Source organism: Lepisosteus oculatus, chromosome 23 (assembly GCF_040954835.1).
Source record: "Lepisosteus oculatus isolate fLepOcu1 chromosome 23, fLepOcu1.hap2, whole genome shotgun sequence".
NCBI classification, from domain to species: Eukaryota; Metazoa; Chordata; class Actinopteri; order Semionotiformes; family Lepisosteidae; genus Lepisosteus; species Lepisosteus oculatus.
This window is the reverse complement of record NC_090718.1, coordinates 7,794,545-7,816,967: the sequence shown is the minus strand read 5'-3', so window position 1 is coordinate 7,816,967 and position 22,423 is coordinate 7,794,545. Positions and strand designations below refer to the sequence as shown.

At 42.4% G+C, this 22,423-nt stretch overlaps 1 protein-coding gene across 3 annotated transcripts; it reads left to right on the top strand.

Annotated features, from left to right (window-relative positions):
* The first annotated feature begins 4,589 nt into the window (after positions 1 to 4,589).
* On the top strand, positions 4,590 to 21,276 carry fez1 (fasciculation and elongation protein zeta 1 (zygin I)). Of its 3 annotated transcripts, XM_015337694.2 has the most exons (11): positions 4,592 to 4,935; positions 7,327 to 7,393; positions 8,539 to 8,882; positions 12,090 to 12,189; positions 14,656 to 14,739; positions 15,970 to 16,135; positions 16,521 to 16,795; positions 18,779 to 18,859; positions 19,608 to 19,683; positions 19,914 to 19,979; positions 21,114 to 21,276. In XM_015337694.2, the coding sequence occupies exons 3-11, from the start codon at positions 8,581 to 8,583 to the stop codon at positions 21,128 to 21,130; spliced, it is 1,167 nt and encodes a 388-aa protein (XP_015193180.1). In that variant the 5' UTR covers positions 4,592 to 4,935; positions 7,327 to 7,393; positions 8,539 to 8,580; the 3' UTR covers positions 21,131 to 21,276. The 3 variants fall into 3 exon arrangements, with proteins under 3 accessions (XP_006642331.2, XP_015193180.1, XP_015193179.1); XM_015337693.2 differs by lacking the exon at positions 7,327 to 7,393; XM_006642268.3 differs by lacking the exons at positions 7,327 to 7,393; positions 19,914 to 19,979 and having other exon boundaries at positions 4,590 to 4,935.
* The last annotated feature ends 1,147 nt before the right edge of the window (positions 21,277 to 22,423 follow it).

Genomic DNA, 22,423 nt, shown 5'->3' with positions numbered 1-22,423 from the left:
AATAATTAAATATCTACACATCCTGGTTTAGTCTATTTGTTTAGAGGTAAGCTCACAATCAGTCTTTCGTTTTGAAAAAGATGACATCACACCTCACTCCTCTCTCTCTCTGCAGGTGAACTGAAAGCCTCTGAAGAGATGAAGTCATTTCTGGCTGTGAGCTCGTAGCCCAGTCCCTCCCTTCCAGCTCATCAGCCTGTTTCTCTGTCCTTCCTCTCGTTCCTCCTGGCTCCTGGCTTCCCCATGTTCCCAATGCAAACCAAGGTGCGGAGATGAATATTTCTCCCAAAACATACCAAACAAAACCAGCTGCAGGCTTGTGCTTGTGCTTTTACAGCATGAGGCCAAAGGCCAAAACAGGGCAGCACCTGGAGAAAGACACTGATATCCAGAGGTCTGTAATAGCTCAGCAAACCCAATTTACATTTTTAAGCTCTATGTTTGCTGTCCAACTGCATATTTTTCTTAAAGCTCCAGTGCCTCCCCTCTGATGTCAGCGGAGTCAAATCAAACAATTTTTTTAATGCAGTTTGCGCTGTACTGTTTACACTGCTGGATTAATAAGCACTCAGACTATCCTCATACAATAGGCAAGTGCATTTATATCCACCTAAGGGCAGTCCATTAATATACAGACATCCAGCTCTAATCAAAACAGCAATGGGTGACCGTAATTGCAGAGGTAGTTGTGATGAGGTCCTGTGTAGTTGATCAGTACATGCTCACAGCAATAATACAAGACGCATTGGGTGGGTTACATTTTCTCTTTTCATATAATTGGATAATTGTTCCTATCCAGTACATGCAAAACATATTGAATTCATTACAATATTTTACGCATTTCGTGCCTTCAGGTCAAATTGAATTGCATGCCTTAGTGTGTGCTCAGCTATCAGCATCAGAATACAGATGTAGACCTAAGACCAGCTGTGTGCCATACATTAACATAATTTGTCTTCCCTGAGACGTCAAAAATCTCAGTGTAAATACTCAGACAAATGTTCATTTGAATTCATATACAGTAATATTAGATGATTTTCAGCATTTCCCTTTCTGTATACAGGGAATACTTTATACACGTACATGTATATGTTTATCTCTGCATACTTAAATGTGTCCTTGCATTCACCCTGTTCCAGAATACTGAGGAGCAGGAAGATCTGTGTACAATATTTCAGTTCTAGGACACACTGAAGCCAGTGAAACAATTTCTTTCAGTTCAGAATTCATGAAATCGATGGTATGATGGGTGTGTAGTGCAACCAAGTTCTTAAGTTAACATAAAACAAGGTCTTCACCTTTACACACATCAGCTCAACATCTATCATCATAGAACGGGTGTTTTATGGTGGAAAATAAATCTACCTTTCAGCCTAGGTCAAAAATCCATGAATAATGTATGAATCGAAATAAGAAAAACAAGTGCTTGTTTGCTGTTCTCAATGTTACTGAGATACAACAAAGGCATAAAACCACTCCTTATTAGTGGTAAAACTGCAAGTGGAGCTACAGTCACCGAATGTCAGAGGTAAGGATAGTCTGTGATTGCACTAAAATATGCACAATTAAGAGAACACACTGTGCCATGAATCGACATACCTCACCAATAACTCAGATTACTTTAAAAACTAAAAAATTAACAGCCGATGGCTTTACTTAAAGCCCACTAATCAACTGAGTCATATGTGTTACGATGGTTCTCATATTTCTACTTTAATAGGACTTTAGATATATAATATAGTATTTTATCTAGAGAGTTACACATTTATCATGTGGCTTTTTAAATACCATTCATCCACTCATTTTCTAGCCACTCAATCCAATTACACAAGGCAGGGCACACCCTGGATGGGACGCCTGTCCATCACAGGGCACACACAGACACGCACACTCACACCAGGACCACAGTTCCCAGAAGCCAAATAATCTGCCACCATGTCTTTTGACTATAGAAGGAAACCCATGCAAACACAGGGAGAACATACAAACTCCACACAGACAGCAACCCCGGTCCAGAATTGAACCCAGGGCCCCAGTGCTGTTAGGCTGTAATGCTAACCATTGTGCTACTTTAAAAAGAGGGTGACATAGTACCTCACGATATACAATATACAATATATTTTCACCACCATGTCAAAGATTAAGTCTAGTGAAGGATTAAGCAAATCCTTCCGATCAGATGAGATCTAAATGTAAAAATAATCATTACATTTGCTAGGTTAGGGCATCTTCAGCCCATTTGCATTCATGCCACAACATGATAGGTGTGTGCTTTCTTGCCGATTTGAAAGTTTGCACAAGGGCTGAAAAGGATGAAGGGCATCCATTCATTTCTTAACATTTAGAATATCAATATCTTTTGTCTGTTTTTACATGTCACTTTGTATAACACTGGATTTCTAATCTCATTTCATCTCGGCATTGTGGCACAGCTGACTTGATTAGGGCTGACATGATCTCTGGGTGATTAGCAGTGCTGCCTTAGAGCTTTTGGTCCGGGGTTTGACAGCAGCTAGGGGCACCATCTGTATGAACCTCTCCTAGGTTCATCCTACCTACCAAATACATGCCAGCTATGATAACTGGTGTTTCTGAATTGCCCCCATGTTCCTGCAATGCACTGACATTCCATCCAGTTCAGTTCAGTGTATTGTCATGTGCACGAGTGCAATGAAATGCTTATTTGCATGTGTGCTCCAATACAAAGACATTAAAAGGAATCGCCAAAATAACAAACACAGAACAGCAGCAAAAGAAGCAACAACAAGTTAAATAACCCACAACTTAAAAACAAAACCTCAGTGTGAGCCAGTGGTAGGGGTAGAGTCCAGTAATCTGACAGCTTGTGGGAAGAAACCGGTCTCTGAGTCTGGAAGTTTGTGCCTTTATGCTCCTATAACGCTGACCATAGGGAAGGGGGGAGAAAAGTGAGAAACCAGGATGACTGTGTTTAAAGATTCTCGATCCAATGTCCACAAGCCCACAACACGAGACAGACAAAGACGTACAGACGAGGAGCAACATGCAACATGAAGACCGGTCCATTCTTGAACCTCATATTTCTAGCCTAGGTTCCACATTGCCTCAACAAGCACCAGAAATAAGTACTTTTTTGTGGGTGGTTTGAGTAGTTGGCTACACCAAAGATGCTATTGCACGATCACCAATGCTGTCGCCCAACAATCTGAACCAGAAAATGCATGTTAAAAGGAGAAAGAGAATGTAGTGTGCAGCTCATGCTATTCACATGACCGATCTGCCAATGACATTTCATTTTTTTAAGAGCTGGCTAAATCGATAGCCACTGAGAAGTGCTCTACTGGTATGCTTTTCCATTTCCAGCTTTTTTCACTTTCCAGCTGGATTGCCCGACTCCAAAGGTTTTTTGAACAAGTTTTTTTTTGGGGCAGAGTTTACCTAGCTGTCATGGGGCCAAAAGACAAGTAAACAAAGTAATGGACACAGCTGATCAAAAGTGGTTCCTGATGATGTTCTTCATTGATTGAAACATTCAACAGTAATGGGCCATTCCTAGGGAAATTATTGAGGTAGACTCCATTGGAAAGAACCACTGCATAATTACAGGAAATGAAAGGAAGAAAGGAAAGAGGAGATGGAAAGAGGAAAGAAGAGGAAGGGAGAACAAAGATCATGTCTCACCATTATCATCATCTCCAAAGATATGGCAGGGAGAGACCCTTTTTCTAAACACACCAGGAACCAGATTCTGAATAAGTAACCTGAGCATTTGTATAAGAGGACTTGCAACCTTATGTACGCCTGTATTGTGGAATCCTTAAGCTAAAAACATTTTTTCCCATTTTTGTGAAAACAGGGAAATTGGTTTCCCATTCATTTATTTTACGGAAGGCAATTGTATATGGTTCCTGGGTAGGATTAATTTTTCTTAAGATAGAGCTTCTCTCTATTTGGCCTGTTAGGGATGGAATTCTAGATGTCTGTGGGGTGTGGAGTGTATTGTGCAGTTGTTCAAGTTATTGTTTAAAAATATTCATTTTTGTTCAGCTAAAAAGAACAAACATGCCACAGAAAGCTCGAGTTATTTACTACCCACTGTTTTGTTACAGTATCTTATTGCTGAGCTGTTCTTCACTCGAACTGTGGACGGAGTCCCTTTCTGAAACCACTTCTAAATGATGTGGATGTGTTTATCAGCTTGTCTTGACGTTCAGCTATAGTGCTTATAAAGTGTTAGACAGTGAGTCAGTCCGTCAACCGTTTATTTTTAAAACTGGTCCATTGTGCTCAGCGGGGTGCCATCTGTATTTTCTGCTGTGGTTCAGTGGTTCCGTCTTGCAAACGCAAATGACCTCTACAGATGCATTCCAGAGAATTAAACAAAGGGGAAGACATTATGCCACACAGCCGTTCAATTCCAATTCCAGCTAGGAAGGTTAACGATGCTGCTCAGAACCGTTTCAAGGCCTGGCTCACTGTACAGCTACTGTACCAAGCGGCCTCACATCCGCAGCTCACTGAGTTCATGAATATTGAAAGCCCTGAGTGGTAGTGATTGGAGGGGGAGGATGCTGATCTTCTGCGTCGCCGTGGTGATGCTTCCATTGCTCCACAGCGGAGACGTCTGCTATAGGGCTGCTGTGGAGGCTGGCTGCCCACTGATTCAAAAACACCATCCTCTGCCTCTCAGGCTCAGGAGAGAGGGAGGTTTACGCTGAGAAGGGGGGCCACGGCACATTGAGGAAAGAGAACAGAAGGGGAAAAAGGAGAGAAAAAAAAGGAACACGTCGTTCCCATTGTCTTTCCTTCATTCCTGCACTGAGAGGGGGGGATGCCTTTGACTGCCTCTGCTTCGCTGGAGCTGAGATGTACAGACGCGGGCAGCGCAGCTGAGATCTGCATTGCTTAGGAGGGGCTCTTCCCCCGGCGAGAGAACGGAAAACACATCCATCGCAGGTACCGTATCCCTTCTCTCCATTCCCCTCTCTGTGCCTCCATTGTTTTTCATCCCCTCCATCCCTGCCGGTTCACTTCTGACAGCTACACAGCTCCCCTCCTTTCCTCCCTGCACTTGCAATATCCACCCGCTTATTTACCTTCTGTTTATACATACTGTTTTTGTGGCTAAAATGATTTGACCTGGGAATATTCCGAATTTAGGTGGATGTTTTGAAAGTCCTTTCATTTGTCTGTAGCGATATTTCCAAATGTCTCTCAGTAGCTTGTTAAACACTGATGTGAGTGTTCTGTGAGATTTGCTGATGACATATTGGGCTGAAAGCCTGCTTGTGGTCCATATTTAGAAAGGATGGATACGCGTGAAAGTGCTGATTGTGATGACAGCACTAATGTAGATCACGGGTAAGCTTAAAATGCACTAAACTGAACACAGATTTATATTAGTTCTGTATTCAGGGCCACAAACATGGACATGACTGTGGTATTTACTACTAATAAATATCAGATAATGTAATAATCTGATTAAACTAAAATTAAACTGTTGTGATTGTTGTTCATTTTTAATTAAATGACCACGATATAAATATTGATAGAATTGGAGGCATTTGTCTGTTCTTTGATGTATTTTGTCTTCATTTAAAACGGGGGCAGTTATTCCTTAACCATTTCCCTGCATGCTCCCCATTCTGGGCTGGTCTCGGCGCTGAGGGGGAGACCGAGCAGGGAGTAGAGGGTTAGAAGGTGATGATGAAACACACAACAGGCCCAGGTGAAGGTTAAATGGTTTTCCCTGGAATGCCAGCACACCCCAGATCCCAGATTTGCATGTCTCTGCCGAGATTAACAAAAGGAGGTGGATTTGTTTTCTTCGTCTGGCTCTGGCACCACGAATACCGTCTCCTTCATCTGATCCTTTTTAACGGCACCTCGTCAGAAGGCTTCACACATCCCTCTTGTCCTCCATGCTCGACAGCAGTGGTTCGCTTTCACGGCACAAAAACTTTTTTGTTGTCCTCATTGATATGAAACCCATTTTTTTGCACTTTCTCAGCGAACGAAAAATAGCTTGTTAAAACCACTGCAATGCAAGATTGCTTCACGAAGGACATACAGAATTTTCTTTCCCTAGCCAATTACAGTAAAATAGTCCTCGCTATTTGGAAAGATATTTTTTCCATAGTCCCTGACTAATTTAGAGCCTCATGATTTGCTCTGAGGAATGCTCTTCCGTTTAATAGCCTTGTCAGATCCATTTGGCCTGAAATCTGCCTCAATGAGAGGGAGAAAGAGACACAGATTTCATTTCATGTCAATAATGAGTACTTATTTTGTAAGATACTCTCACAAAATCTTCAGAAAGGATTTTCCTTATTTTATTTTTTTCCCCCTTCAGAGCCTGAGAGGCAATCTATAGGAGTTAACAAATTTAAATGTAACGGGGCAAACTTGTTATTACTTTATTGTTTAACCATTATTAAGGCTGTCATTGAAACAACCTCTTGGAACATCTATTGAATAGTATGAGGAGTTGTTTAAGCAATTCGAGTTCATATGGTTAAAATAAACAAGTCCTGGAATATTCCATCTGCTGTTATTTTTCTATCAGTCCTTTTGTGCTCTGTTGATGTTCAAATGAAAATTGTGGGGTTCAAAACCAGCATTGGAAAACTGCATATTGCTAAACTTAACAACATATAAAGGTAGTAGACAAGTCAGCAACTTTAGGCTCTCAGTCTCTCCAGGAATATGACCTCTACAGACCTCATAAAATCCAGCACTCTGTACCTCACTGTGTAAAATAGCTTTACAACATCAAGTAATGGGTTTCATCCCTTGATTTATGGCCAAGTAAGGCTGTTTTCCAGGCTTCTCAGTACATACAGTAGCAATGATTTTCTCATTAAAGTAACATTAATAATATAAAGAAATCCAAAAACACATTTTTTTATTTTTTAGTTCATTTACTCTGTATTCCACAATGTGTATACGAACTTTGTCAGGTCATGGATCTGTTGTATAATCTCACGATCTCTCTGGCTTCTCCTGGCCATACATTTAAATTGTGAAATACCTCCTTTGTTTTTTTTATTTTCCTTCAATCTGATTTATATATTGTTACTTCAGCACTTCAGAGTAGACGTCAGTGATGTGCATTTGACAGAACAAAAGCCCCTACTTTGAATTGTGTTGTATTGTATCTGCAAAGCTGTGAGTACTGTTACATGTGAAGGAACAACATTCCCTCCAGGGACTACTCTGCATCTGGCATTGAACAAAAAGTAAGCAGTAGGCATCCTTTCTAAAGATCTTGGCATCAAAATGCATGGTATCCCTACAGCTGGTGAATTGTACAGGACAGAAGTCTGACTATTGACAAATATCTTACAGGAATCATAATCAAACAGACCATCAGATTCCCCAACACAAAGAGTGAAGATAGCAGGATATTGAAAAGGTAACAAAAAATCCAGACATTGGGGAGAACTGTGTTTTAGGATAAGGACAATTGAAGTTTTGTTTTAATTGTGCTCGTTAAAACACTCTGTTAGGTTTTAAGTTTTAAGTTACTACAGACCTTCAAATGTTGCCTTTTGCTCTTGGGTAAAAATGTACCAGGTACCTTTTCACAATACACAGAATAGGTAAAAAACAGCTGAAAGCAAATGGACTCCAGAAGGAAAAACACCGGTGAACGTATTTGGGAAAGGAAGACCAGATGAGAATACTTTTGATTCTGTAAAAGGTCTTCAAGAATTAAGCATACACACTTACTGATAATGTGAAAATAATTACAGTCCTCATCAGTTCGCTTGCCAAGTACTCATATGATTACCATGTGGACCAACAAAAGAGCTTGTAATATCTCATTAGGGGAGATCAGATTCATCATTACATTATGTGGCTACATTTCTGATTCCCTCAATTATCTTAGAACTTTTTTAATGAGTTCCTTGGTATTAACAATAGGCTGGATCCCTGGAGCAGAGACATTGACAGGACTGTCTCATTCCTATTTTCACATTATTGCTAAAAATATATCTGTATGAATGAGTGATTACACCGATAGACTAAAATATGTGGAAGTGCTTTAGTTCTTGCTTGATCAGCAATTTATCTCCAGGACACCTCTCTCCAGTATGATACTCTAATGCTTTATTTTCCTAGCAGAAAAAGAATTACGCTTCTGAAACAAGTTTTACATACCTTATGAGCACGATTAAAACCTAAAAACCGGGGGATGTAAGAAGTCTTGCTGCATAAGATCGATGAGGTAAAAACAGGGTGATAACGAAGGTGACAGATTTTGGCTCCCAGCGGGCCAGTGGAGGAAAAAATTAAATGGAAAGCTTGCTGTAAGTGGGCGTTCCACACAAACTTTTCTCATTTTGTACTCCCTTGTACTCTAATGAGCACACCATAGGATGGTGGGATGAGAACAGGGACTGTAGGAGGGTTTTAAAGATATCTATGAGCAAACCAGTTAAATAAAATGCTTTTGGGACAAAATCATCTTTAAGAGTTTATTAAGGTTCCAGCACAAGCTTGGAATTCTTGAGCTTTCTCTCATATATACACCACAAATGTCTCCCCCCCCCATAGGCGTGTGTGTACGGGATCTGCCCAGCCAGGGAGTCAGGAAAGATGGAAGCCCCCTTGGTGTGCCTCGATGAAGACTTTGAGGACCTGAGACCCTGCCAGGTGGAGAAGAGGAGCCAGCTCCCCCCGCGCCCCGCCGGGACCGCCCCCCTGGCGCGGGAGGAGTTCTCCGAGCTGGAGAACTTCTCCGAGATGATGAGCTTCAAGTCCATGGAGGACCTGGTGAACGAGTTCGATGAGAAGCTCAACGTTTGCTTCCGCAACTACAACACCAAGACCGAGGGCCTGGCCCCCGTGCGCAGCCAGACGCACATCGAGGAGGAGGAGGAGCTGCTCCAGGACGAGGAGTGAGTGTCGAACTCATACGGGGGGGGTGCAGGGGTATCCAGCTTAAGAGCTTGACTGAACCAGGACACCGTGTACGAAACGATCTGGGGTGCTTATTTGGACTCTTCCGGGTTTTTTATCCAGACGGTGTGGGAAAGCGGTAAAGAAAGCAAGTGGGATGCTTGGGTGTGTAGCAGAAAGTGGGGAGTACAAATCAAGGAAAAGGGTGCTCAAGCTCTGCGATACTTCAGTAAGAGCTTGTTTGGGATACTGTGCTGGATTTGTGTCACGAAACGACATAAAGGCGATCGTAGCCTTTGAAAACATTGAAAAGGGATCAAGAATGGCTCCCAGTCTCACACTGTAGGTTAAAGGCACTTAATCTCTTCGGTTCACACGCTCCCTGTGCGTGGAGTTTGCATGTTCTCCCCCAGTCACATTGGTTTATCTCTAGGTGCCTCGGTTTCCTTCCGCCAATGAATCAAGTCGGCATGGTTTCTGTAAGGAGTCTCTCAATTGTCCTCGTGTGTCCGTGCGTGTAAGCCGTGGTAGACTCCGACCTCGGCCATCTTGATCCCTGTTCCACCATGATAGGTTCTGGGTTATGGTCAGCCTTGCCAGCGGTAAGCGGCTTACTGGTAATGGTCGGGTGGATTAATAAAATAGTAGCAACATCAGAATACGGTGAAGAACACACTAAATACTTGCCTCGTCAACATGGAGTTATGCACCAGTTTTCAAGACCTTGAGCCACCAGAGCAACATAAAAGTGTAAAAAATCTGTGCACAGTAATTTTCTGAGATTTTCTTCGAATTCAGTTCTCTGTGTTTCAGTTCTCTCCCTCTCTCATCCCTGGCTGTGTCCTGCTGATTATACAGTAAGCCACCACTTCAGCAAAGGTGAAAAAGTCCTGAGTCAAATTTCTTATCATCTAATAATAGCTCTTTGTGTTAAAAATAACACTGCTGTAGTGGCTTGAGGGTATTGTAATTCTAATCAATGCATATCCCTTTTGAAGCAGGTCAAACATGGCCTCAGTATTGATGACATTCCAAACCTTATTTATATGTGGAATTCATAAGCCAAAACCACAGGGTGTCTAAACAGATCCTGGACTACAGTTTATTTTCTGGCTGAACTGCCAGTTCAAGGGAGGAAACATTAAAATACAAAACATACAAGCACAACCTGTTAATCCGTCTGATTTGTGCTTTAATTCAGGGTGTGAGCGATTAGCTTGATATCATGTGGAAAAATGCTGGCTGAGTTACTCTGAGACTGAGTGTTAAAGATCGCTCAATTTGACTAATTGACCAGCATGAAAAAATTAACTGGAATCTGAGAATTTATGGTACAGGTAGAAAAATCCTAAGGATTGATGATTTGTGCCTACAGTTCTATGCCTTGTCCAGTCCAGTTTTCCCATGTCTAAAGGGTAGAAACCACCTTTGAGTCCTCTTGCCACCCACACTAGTTTTAAGCTAGCACCATAACCCTCTCACAGCACATGGGCTATAGTCTTCAATCTGCACCTAGTTTTCACTTTTTACAATCCGAGCCCATGTGTTTGTAGCAGAGCCTTCACAGCCCATCGAAAGGTGAAGGTTTTTAAGAAAAAAAAACAAACCTCCTTGAAGGAGCAGATTGAAGGAGGATTTGGTTTACAGAACGTTAGGTTCCCATTTCACAAAGACCACCCCGCACTGGGAGTCAGCCTGGCTTTTAGAGCTTTAGACTAACTTCTCAACTTTGTCTCGGCCTGAAATGTTTTGATGGGGAGTGAGCGCTCTTCCATCTCCTTTCTGTCCTGCGTTCTGCTCTTCAGACTCTTGGGTCTGTCAGATGGTAAGCGAGCACACTGATGGAAAGCGATGGTACGAGCGAGCGCCAGTCATCTGAGAGAAGAAGAGGGAGAGAGCGCTCACAAACAAGAGAGGCTAACAGTTGAGAAAGTGCTAAAGAACAGACAGTTGTTCTCTTTAGTGCTTGGCAGTGCCACTAAATGGGATGGGACTGGAAAAACAAAAGGTTTTTCTCCCTCTCTCTGTCCATATTCAAGTATGGATCTCACTGAGAGAGGCATGCAGCTTTCAGAACAAGGGCAACAGAGTACTTAAAGACGCATCAAGTGAAGATGGGGGCGTACACAACTTCATTGAGGTAGATCTGTATTTTACAGAGAAGCTAGTTTTAACAGTGACTGACTATATTGTGTTTTTTTTCCTCAGATGTATGTGTATCAATATTTTATGGAACACTTTGTTATAAATAATGGGCGTTCTACTGTACATGGTGTTGTGTCCTTTCCCAAACTGAGGTATAACTGTACTTTACAGAATAATTTGTTTTAATAATTTTGACTTGAGTTCCAGAGTGTTTTGATCCACCTTTACAATATGTTCAGAACGCTTTTTTTCTGAACACTTTTTGTACATCGCTTACTTTTACTCTTAGTTTTGTGAACTAAGAATTAAAATGAGAAAATATGCTGCTGTTCTTTACCGGTATATTTTCTGACTAGCAGTAATGTTTTGTGTATACTTAAAAAATTATAAAAAAACCCAGTTCAATATCAAATATTGCCCGTTTTCTTTCCAGGTGCATGAATTATTTCTCTGCCAGTTTGATAAAACCTGATATCGTATCACTGGAATTTAAATAGAGAATTTTAGGACATAAATAGTTGCATTTTTTACTAACCAAATACAATGTATAAAGGATGGATGTCTACTTAAAATGGCATTGAAATGGCAAAAATAGACTACTGGAACCTATAGCACCGGTTGCATTTTAATGCCTTTCAATGTATAAAGATTGTTTTTTTTAACAAAATAGCCGACTTTGTTATTCATTTCATCATCTAGCTGCCTTTTTCGATATGATGCCATGCCAAAAGCAGAATCCCAGCTTGGCTGCAGTGAGGGGAGTGGTTAGCACACATCACAGCCGAAGCGTTCACGCCGAGGACTCAGGCCAGCCTCTCTCTGCCTTTCCTGTTCAAGACTTCCGGCTGATTTGGCAAGGAAGCCAGGCAACCCACTGCGCCTTACAAGGGCAGCCCCTGCTGCAAGAGCTGCGTGCATTTTGTTCCTCTCTGTTGCGCAACAGTCCCACAGGGCTCAAGGATGTGTCTGGGGGGGGGGGATTCGCACACAAGAAACCAGCTCAAAGTCGCTGCAGAAAACCTAAATTCTTCTCTTATGTCTTCTGCTCGCCGTGTGTGCAGGGTCTGGGATGCTCTGACTGACAACTACGCGTCTTCTACGAGCTCCAGCTGGGACGACCAGAATACAGAGGGGCTCAACGGCAATCTCTCTGACCAGGAGGTACGCTCTCTCTTCGGTGACAGTCACAGCCCTCTGTCGCTTTTAGGAAACGAAACCTGGAGGCACAGGGTCAAACTGGGTTCTTCTTGGTGTTAGCATCCTCGGGAATTTATTGACCAAATGCTAGAATCCAGAGAGTCATACACAACCTCATTTTGAGCAATAAAAGCGCACTGAGTAGAGAGAGACAATGAAGCTAATTTGACAAAATAACCAATTGAACCTGCACAAGGTACTGAAAGAGTGATGAACTGTCACAGAGAAACTAAGCAAAAGGCGAACATTGTGACTTAAAAGTACTGGTTAGGGGACCAAGGAAAAACAGAGTCAGATGATGTTGATGGGTCTAATAGCCTCTTCCCAGCTGTAGTCACTCTGATAATTGACCCATACTGGGTGTAGAACAATATTTTACTCGCTGCTTTACAAAAACTCCAGCGTACTGAGTTGTACACTTAACGTGTAGAAAGTACATCATCGAGTACATCATTGAGTTGCCGATTAAAGGCAACAGTAAAACAAGTAAGTCTTTAAATGTGATTTAGAAAGATCCACTTTTGCAGTCTCTGAAGAATCTGAGCACTGAATTCACAACCTAGGGAAATCTTTGAGCTTTGAGCCAGGTACAGTATAGTTAAGATGAGAGATCCTACATCTGAATAAACAGTATCAGACTGTGTGTTGAACTATACTTCCTTACAGGTCCTTTATATAATTTAGAGTTTGACCATTCAATGTCTTGTATGGAAGCAAGAGCACCTTAGAATCAATTCTACATTTCAGAGAGAGCCAGTACACTGAGACAAAAATGTTTCAAAAAGAAATCAAGCTACAGGATTCTGAACATACTTTGTAGTTGAATACTGTCCAAGGTATCACTTTGGAAGCAAGACGATTTAGTTATTGGCTTCTTTCTGCTCTCCAGACTACAGTGTAGCTGGAGATTAATGAATCTGAAACCACATCCATCCCGAACGCTCCTGCTCTCTCAGGCTGCATTATAGTTATTGAACAGAACTGCTCTCAGGCCAGGACACTGCAAGACAGAGAATGAGGGGCCCAGGAGTCTGTACACAAGCCGTGTTTGTGCGTGAAGTCAGCAGCTTTCTCAAGCCCTGGGCTCTCAGTGGAGTGTCAGGAAGGGAAGACTCAGTCTGAGAGGCACCAGGCAGGATGAATGAAGGAAGAGCACCCATCAGGCTCAATCACGTTTCCATTGATTCAGGCACATTTCAGGCTTCTGGGAAGCAGGCCCTGGCACTTAAAAGGAAAGGAGCATAACAGGAAAGACATTGCCAGTTCTTCATTGCATTTCAAACCAAGAGACTATGTAATCTGTTTCTCAGAACTGGATTGGTGTGGAAGGGCACTTGTCCAAGCAATTAGATCTGAGGAGCTGGGAGAAACAGCTGAGGCTGAAGCACGTGTTTGGGAAAGGGGGCATGATCATTCATGGGTAAAAAAGGTGGCAAAATGCCTCCGTTTTTAAAGCAACTTCTCAAGTATGTTTTTTAATTCAGGAATGTTCATCAAGCTGCCAAGAGCGATATTCACTCTATGAACCGAAACAGCCCAGATATTTTTTACTGTTTTGTTACTGTTTGTTAGAAGTTACTGTTTTGTTAGATATTCAAAATTAGAAAGTGCATCCAATTCCAGACCTGGTAATTGCATTAAGAGTAAACAGTACAGATCACCAGAAGGAGGGATTTTCTTTTCTTTGTGAACAGATCCGCTAAGTAAATCTAAGAACAAGCCAAAAAAATCTGAAACAGGGCATTATAAAACCAGTGCTTTAGGTTTGTTGAAATACACCTAGGATCAAAACATGGGTTAAATATATCCTGTAAATATAGACTGTAAGAGGCAGTGAAAAAGCTCTAAATCTTACAGATTAGACTGCATATAGTTACATTCTTGTTAGCTAGTACTCACACGGTTCTGAACTTGTGAATTCCTCTAAGATCAGTCTTTTTTTCCAGACTCAAAGATCGGTCGAGATCATTTTCGACAAACCAACCCAACTTCACTCAGTCCAGTCAGCCGTTGAAAATCAGATGTACTATTTCCAGAATTTCCTCCAACCTAGGTGTACATCTCAGTGATGCTGTGACGCACACACAGTGCAAACATGAGGAGGAGTGATGGGAAAGGAAGTATAGAGGAGACTTTCCAACCAGGAATAACTGAAGAAAATGTCTTTCCAGATAATGGAAACACTAAGAAAATAGTTTAGATAGAGGGCTATTCAGATAACAAAATGAGAGACATTAGTCTGAGACGATAAGATGAGAGATAATGCAGCCTCAACTGCAATTATTAAAAAACATCAATGGTTACAAAGTCGATACCTTTGTAATTAGAAGCATGTTGGTAAGGCTTAGTAAACGATATGCTCTTTTAACCATCCTGACTTGCATGTTTCACATATTTACTACAATACTTGTACTTTTCCCTCTGTTCAAGGTCCACGAAAAAGAAGAAGAAATGAATGAGAAGAATGACAACACCAACTGTCTGAATGAGGAACCTCTTGTTACTGCTGATCAGGTGACTTAGTGAAATAGTGGAAAACAGACTCCGACTGGGGGCCACAGAACTTACAGTTCGGGAATCATCATTACTATGCTATTAGATGTCTGAATATCTGGCTAATAAAAGCAGACATTGAGCTGCACTTTCTCTCAAAAATCACCAATGAAAAAACTCATGATAAATCCACCCTGTACTCATGGGGTATAATGCTGGGAAAATGCTAGGCTGCAGTATTATGGAGAAAACAAAATGTGGTGCAATGTTTCGCATGTCGACAGTACAGCTGCTTATTTGGAAGGGTAAGCTCAAGGTCCTTTGTCTCACGGATGAAAAATGCTACTTCGCAGCTGTGAGATTTCCCCTGCTTGCTCCAAGATGCACCTTTATCAAGTTTATTTCAACTCACTGCAAGAATCGGGGACTTTTAAAAGACAATAGTTTAATTTTGCCAGAACCATTCATCTTGAAAATAAGTGCACCCAGTTTGTGTTACTTTCATAATTCTATCCAATTCAGAAGAGTGCCCTGCTTTGATACCAGGATATAAAGAAAGTCTGATATTTTGTCTGATATCTCCTGGTTGCTGCAAGCTAAATGTGGAGCAACATTAATTAGGTCACGAGCACAGCAGGGCTTTGCACTTCAACCTAAAGGTGCCCCTGAGGAGCGAAGAAACATGCCGCTAGCTATATCACTGCAGATAAATCCAGTGCAACACAAATCCAGAACTAAATATTCACTAGGGAGATTTTCATTTATTCACAGACAGCTGGACAGTGTTATTAAATTCAGTTTCAGTGTGTGTTGTCATTCCTGTTATCATTTTAATTGACTGGGAACTGACTGAATGCAGTCGACACTACCGTATAAACCATGAATATTCTGACAGTTAAAACTACAGATTCAATAGAGGATATTTAAGAAACGTTCACTATGCCTAATGAAAAAGGAAGACTGTTTTGTTTTGTTGAGAATTAGTTTTTTTCCCCCTTGGTAAACCACATTTCTTGGGTTTTACACTTACACGCTAAGTTTTTTTAAGGCCGGATAACCAGGCCACATCTCATGAACATCATTAGAAAAATATTGTTACTCAGTTTTCACATGGCTGGTGCAGAGCAGACCCTGCACAAACGTTGGCACACATCCAGAGTAAATACTTTTTAAGCTTGGTGGTCTGCAAAGGAGGACTGGGAGAGGAGGGTCACCCCTCCCACCGGTGACATTTCTGTTCTGATGCGTCAGGTGATCGAGGAGATAGTGGAGATGATGGAGAACTCCCCTGACCCAGAGGAAACTGAGGAAGAGGAGGAGGAAGAGAGCGGGCAGTCCTCTCCCCCGCCCAACCCCTCTCTGCTGGAGGAGATCCGAGTCCTCTCTCACGCCTCCAACAACAACTGCTCTTATGAAGGTACCAGCCTTCACCCTCTGCAAGGAGCCTTACTTAGCTCCCTTCCATTCTGCTGTTGGTCCCAGATCCCCCAAAACATCTTTTTGTCCGGCCACAGCTCTCGACAAATCTTTTCGTGTCTCCTACGAGCGAATGTTTACTTGTACATGATACGGACAGGTAGGTGGCCGATCACTCGCCGCACCTCTCAGAGGTAAAGTGAGCAGAAAAGAGGTGGCAGGTGAGCAGCTTGTGAAGCTTTGAGAAAGAGTAGGAAAGCTTCTTGTGTGTAGCCGTTTCATTGATGTGTCGAGGAGGGAAAGACGTAGCCCTCCTGTCTCTTCTTGCGGAGAATGTGGCCCCTCACCGGCTACCTCTCCTGTGCCCCGTGGGGGGGTTTGGGCAGGCCTGCAGCTGATGCCCACCTCCGCGCTGTCGGAGCTGCTGCAGCGGGTGGAGGCGACTATCCGCGAGTTCTCCGAGGAGCTGGTGACCCAGCTGGCGCGCCGCGAGGAGCTGGAGTTCGAGAAGGAGGTGAAGAACGCCTTCATCACCGCGCTGATGGAGGTGCAGAACCGGCAGAAGGAGCAGAGGGACCTGACCAAGCGCCGGCGCCGGGAGAAAGGCATGAGCCTGCAGGGCACAGCCAGGGCGGACAAGGCCGGATCTATGCCTGTGAAGGTCAGGGCCGCAGCACCAGAGCAGGGGAGAGGGGATTGGGTCCCTGCAGTCTTTTCATTGGGGTCAAATATGCTTCTTATTACAGCCTTACACCAGTACGGGCATTACCCAGGTGTCCTGCCCAAATTTCTCCCAAGCCTTTACCAGTCATGGCCTCCTAATAATCCCCATCTCTGAACTGGCTTCATCACTCTGCTCTCTTCCCCACTGAGAGCTGGTGAGCGTTCTGGAGCACTATGGATGCTGTCGCATCATCCAGGTGGGGGCGGTGGAGGGGGGTCCCCATTACCCGTAAAGCGCTTTGAGTGGAGTGTCCAGAAAAGCACTATATAGGTGTAAGAAACTCTTATTTTTATTATAGTTGATTTTTGCACTTTGTCCTATAGATCAACTCTTCAATTGACACTTATTTGCACCACTTTCACTATGCCGTTCTTTAGTTTTGCCCCGATCTCAGTACCCTCGCCACATCAGAGCTTTGATAAAATCATTACCAGTGTAGTGTGCCGAGCCATAGCCTTGTGATAAAATGTACAGACAGGAGAAGGCCCAATGAAAGCAAGTTATGAAAATGTGAATACTGACGGGAATCCATTATGTACAAAGATCACCATGTCGAACTTCATCACAAATAGCAGAAGGTTGAAGTGAAGGAACTTTTGTTTTACCAGGTAGGTAGAAATAAGAATACATGCAGACCGTAATGCTAATAGACTGTAATAGACTGTAATTGTTCAGGCAATGGTCTATTACAGTCAGCAGAATTAAAGGAATCATCCGGGAGAGATAATGGACTGAGGAGATGGCCTTATCCTTGAACTGCATTTACAGGAAACAAACCAATAAAAACAAAAAACAGAAATGGGAAATGCTTTTAGCTTTAGAGGTTTGGTGCATCTCTCAAACTAATGGCACAGATTCTTTTATTATATAATAGTTGTTCTGATTTGGAAGATTAAGATGCAGTTTATTTTATTAATGGATTTTTAAAAAGATTGAGAGATTCTCATTTCCCTATCATCTCTCTTTATATAAAGTAGCGGTACATTCAGTGGAGGAATCAGAATTAAGTACCTTACTTAAATAAATACCTGCAACGTTACACCTGGAAATCAAACCCCTGAGCCTCTGGTCTGAAAACGACAGAGCTAATGGCTGCTCCAGAGTGAGGCCGAATAATCTCATCCTTTACTTTCTTTCAAAAATTAGCACACATCGTCATCGGTTACGTGGGACATCTCCCACAATATCCTCAGGGAGTCAATTAGATAAAGTAAAGTATAGGGGCTATTTACGAAAATTAGTGTTTTGTGAAATTACCCAAGTGATGATAAGCAGACGTTTTACTGTAAGGCAGAGAAACACTGATATTTTTTTAGTTTTATTGTTGCATAGAGCTTTCAGCACATTTCTTCCATTCCTCCAATTTAAACAAAACATTAACAGAACAAACATTTTTAAAAACAGCCTTTCCCTCAAATCAAATTACTCAATAAGTGAAAAACAAATGAGTATTGAGCACACTAAAACCCAGCTAAAAAGCCATATTTTCCAGTGAATGTAACTTTTTGCAATGGAGATATAATGCCACTGACTTCCTCCAATTTTACGTCACGTCTCTATAGCAACTGAAGCCAATTGTATCAAACCTATCATTGGACCCATAAAAGCCTTTTCAACTGCGTCTCATTATTGCATACAGTCAAGTTCACAATCTTTCAAGAACCATTTTTTCCACACCGATACCTTGCAAACCTAACCTTAACAACATGTTTAAAAGAACAGCAAGTTCTCATTTAAAACAATGATCTGAGAATCCACATGGCAGCCCAGGGAAGCAATCGAGGAGACATATCTGGCTCCAGGGTTTCACAATAGTACTTCACCCAGGATTTGGGCCAACAGCCTTTTAGTTACAAGTCCAGAGGAACAGCCACTACTACTCAATACCTCCTACTAATGTTCATGGTTTGAAAATTTCAGCGCTTCAGTATGGAGGGGCTGTCCAACATTCTGCAAACAGGGATCAGACAGACATTTGGGAACTCAGGGACAGAGAAACAGGTAAATACTTTCTCTCTTATCTCCACGAGCAGTATGGCCAAATGTACCCAAACCCAGGATAATTTTTAACAAGCACACATGGTAAAAGGTAGGTCCCTTTACAGGCCATAAAGGCCCATGGGGGAATGGGGGGCAAGGGCGACACTGGAGGTGGAGGTGATGTGGAGCCGCCTGGAAAGAATTAGAATTAGCTCCATCGCTTGCCCCTACCCGGGATTGAACCCAGGACCTTCGGGTCAGGAGCTAGACACCCCTGCCACGGGTTCCACATATGGTAACACCTGAACTTAATCTGTTCCTTTCCAGGGGCCTAGCTATCCTCTGTACTGCCTTCCACAGTGCACATTTAAGTTTATTGAACACTGGCGCTAGGACTTTAAAGATTATGTAAGCATGGCCTTTAGAAGTTGAAAAGCTTTGCATTGACAACTGCTGTTTTGGCGACTTCAGGCAAAGGGGGAGAGGAAGGAAGAGCTCACTGGAATTCTCCAAGTTTTCACAAAGGTGGAGCATGCTTCAGGGTGGCAGGACTCCCCCGCCACCCTTTATCGAACCACTCTTTCAGGAGTTGTGAATAAACATATTCCTTAATGACAAATAATAGAGCATTGTGTAAGTGGGTGCTGATGTGGTCATTTTTCTATACAGGCCTGTAGGATCTTGGAGCAGAGGGTTATACACTTTATGGTGTGTTTTCATTTTTTTATTGAACAGTGTATACCATAATGATAACCCCCTCTTTCTTCAGTATTTAAACACAGTGATTCCCTATGAGAAAAGAAGCACACCTCCCACAGTGGAAGACCTTCAGATGCTCACAAAAAGTAAGACCTTTATTACATCTAATGGGCATATGGCCACAGTGCCCCCTTCATCAACATTTATTTGGGTTGCGGTTGAGTGAAATTCAGCCACTAGAAATAGAAAATGCATGAATCTTTATAATATTGATAAAAAGCTCAGAATTATTTCTGCACCTAAATCATCAAAGCAAGGAAACAGAATCCACAGATGTGACAATTTTTTTCCCCCATGTTTTGTTTTCGTTCCTTAGTCCTTTATGCAATGAAGGAAGACAGTGAGAAAGTGCCAACTTTATTAACCGACTACATTTTGAAAGGTAATGGATCATAAGAGTTTTGCACGTACTGTACAATTCCAGGTCAGAGATCCGCTTAGGCATATCACAGCATGGAGTGTGTATATGTACTGTACGTGGATGAATACGTCAAAAATGAATTTCAAACATAGGGGTTACAAAGAGTCTAAATATGGGGACCCATCCAGGGGTGCAGATTAGGATCAAAACCAAAAGTTGATTGATTTGCCAGCTTGGCAATGAGAAGCAGACTCTGCTCAGGAGCTGCCTGCCCTTTTTAAACCAAACGCAGCTCAAATCCACGCCAGCAACCAACCCACATTTACCTCGGGGGTGCCCGCGGTGTCTTCTGAGGTGATGAAAGAGAGTCCCGCGTTCCTCCGGTCAAGGACGCCAACCTAAAATAGTGTAGGGACAAACTGAAGCACTTCCACTCTTTTGGAATCCCTGAGGCAAAAGCGCTTGTCTGCTTGGTGGGGGTTGGGGGGGAGGGAAGCAACTATTGATACAAAAGCCTCAATTTTCATAATGAAGTAACGTTGGATACTTAGCAGCTGTCCAGTTTGTCCCTCTTGGACAGGTGTATGCTGCTTTGAATACGTGTTGCTCAGATGGATGTGGAACAAAAAGAAAAAGCTGACTTATTTCTGGGTGGATCATTCATTTTGCTGCCTCACAGCTCTTGAGTCCTGGCTTGGATTCCAGACTCAGGAGCCTTCTGTGTGGCCCCTGTGCGCTGTTCCCATGCTCCAGCCCTTTTCCCAAGACATGCTGGCTATCTTAACTCCCATCTGAAAACTGACCCTAGTCCTGCAATGGACTAGCACCCCGACAGTGTCTGACCCTCCACCCCACAGTCCGTTCTCCCTGGCAACATTTGTTCCCCCCCCAGCATGGAAAGATGGATAGGATAGGGCAACTGCTTTTTTATTCTGTACTGCAGACGTTTGTATTCCTGCAGCATTGCGTACTGTCCATCTTCGTGGTAATGTAATTTTATCAGCACTGAGCTGGAAAGTAAGATAAAGCTTGTAGATTATCTTAAAATATTACTGTTTTTAAAACCATTGGGTAGTTCTGCAGAGCTTGGTTCTGCTCCTATACATTTCCGAGACCACGTTAATTTGGATTTTTTCCCCACTCCCTGTTTTGCAGTGCTGTGTCCTACTTAAAACAGCCACAGGCCCGGGAGAAAACAATGGACAGCCTGCAACTATTCTATCTTCAGCCAAATCTGCATGAGCTCCCCATTCATTATTAATGATGCATCATTGTACGTACCTCATCCTGGTCCTGAATAAAACAGTCTTTGCTGATATCACCGCTTCTGTCCTCTGTGTGAAGAAAGGTGTTCTTCAGAGCTCAAAAGCATTCCTAAGGTGTAACTGAGTAAAGAGGCACCAGATTGTATCCCTTCAGTTCATCCATTTGTAAATTGCACATTTTGGCACTGCACAGCTCTTAAACAAAGCTAAAAAGCCAATTTACAGTACATCTGTAGTCCTCATGTTTTTTAACGCAGAACTACCCCCATTCCCTATATTACAGATATGAGAATGTTTTATCGCCAACTTTATCTGTACTAAATAAAGAGATTAACACTTCAAAGTTTAAGTGTATCCCAGAAAAGCTGTCACAATAAAATAAAGACTGAAAACCCACACGACCACCTGGCTAAGGCTTATAACGAGCTCTCAAGAGCTCTGCATTGAGCTCTTCTTTATACACACCTGTGGCCAATTTCACAAGAGTATTCCCCAAATAAGCTTTACATTCTCATGTGAAATGCCAGCCTGGGCCTCCTGCTCTTAAGTTTGGTGAAAAGGGATTGTATTTCTAATCGATGAACTGATGGTTTCACACAAAAACAAGGCATAAATACACACACACATAAACCACACTTTAAAATTAATATTCATCCCTCAGTGCACATTTCCAGATACACAATCCCAATTCCCCTGGTCCTCTTCTGATTCCTTCATTAATTAATGCTTCATTTATAAACGTTTCATTTGTTTTATACATTAAAACAAATGTCAACATAGCTCCTTTACAGTTGAAAGTAAAATCAATCTACATTTTTGGAAATCAACAGTGAAATTCATTAAATAAAAGCAAAATAGTTTGACACAGAGCAAGTTAAACGGTCTCTATGTAGTCGCCAAACTAATCACGTGAAACCACTGTATTTTATGACAGGACCACGTGACACTTTTTTTAGTGGTGCAGCAGTCAGCACAGCTGCCTGCAGCACTGAGGTCCTGGGTTCAACTCCAGACCTGGTGTGCTGTCTGTGTGGAGTTTGCATGTTCTACCTGTGTTCATGTGGGTTTGTGTTCATGTCCAGGGGCTCCAGTTTCCTCACACAGACATGATGATGGTTTAATCAGCTTCTGGGAAAACTGGCCTTGGTGTGACTGTGTGTGTCTGTCTGTGTTCTGCCTTGCACTCACTGCCTGCTGGGA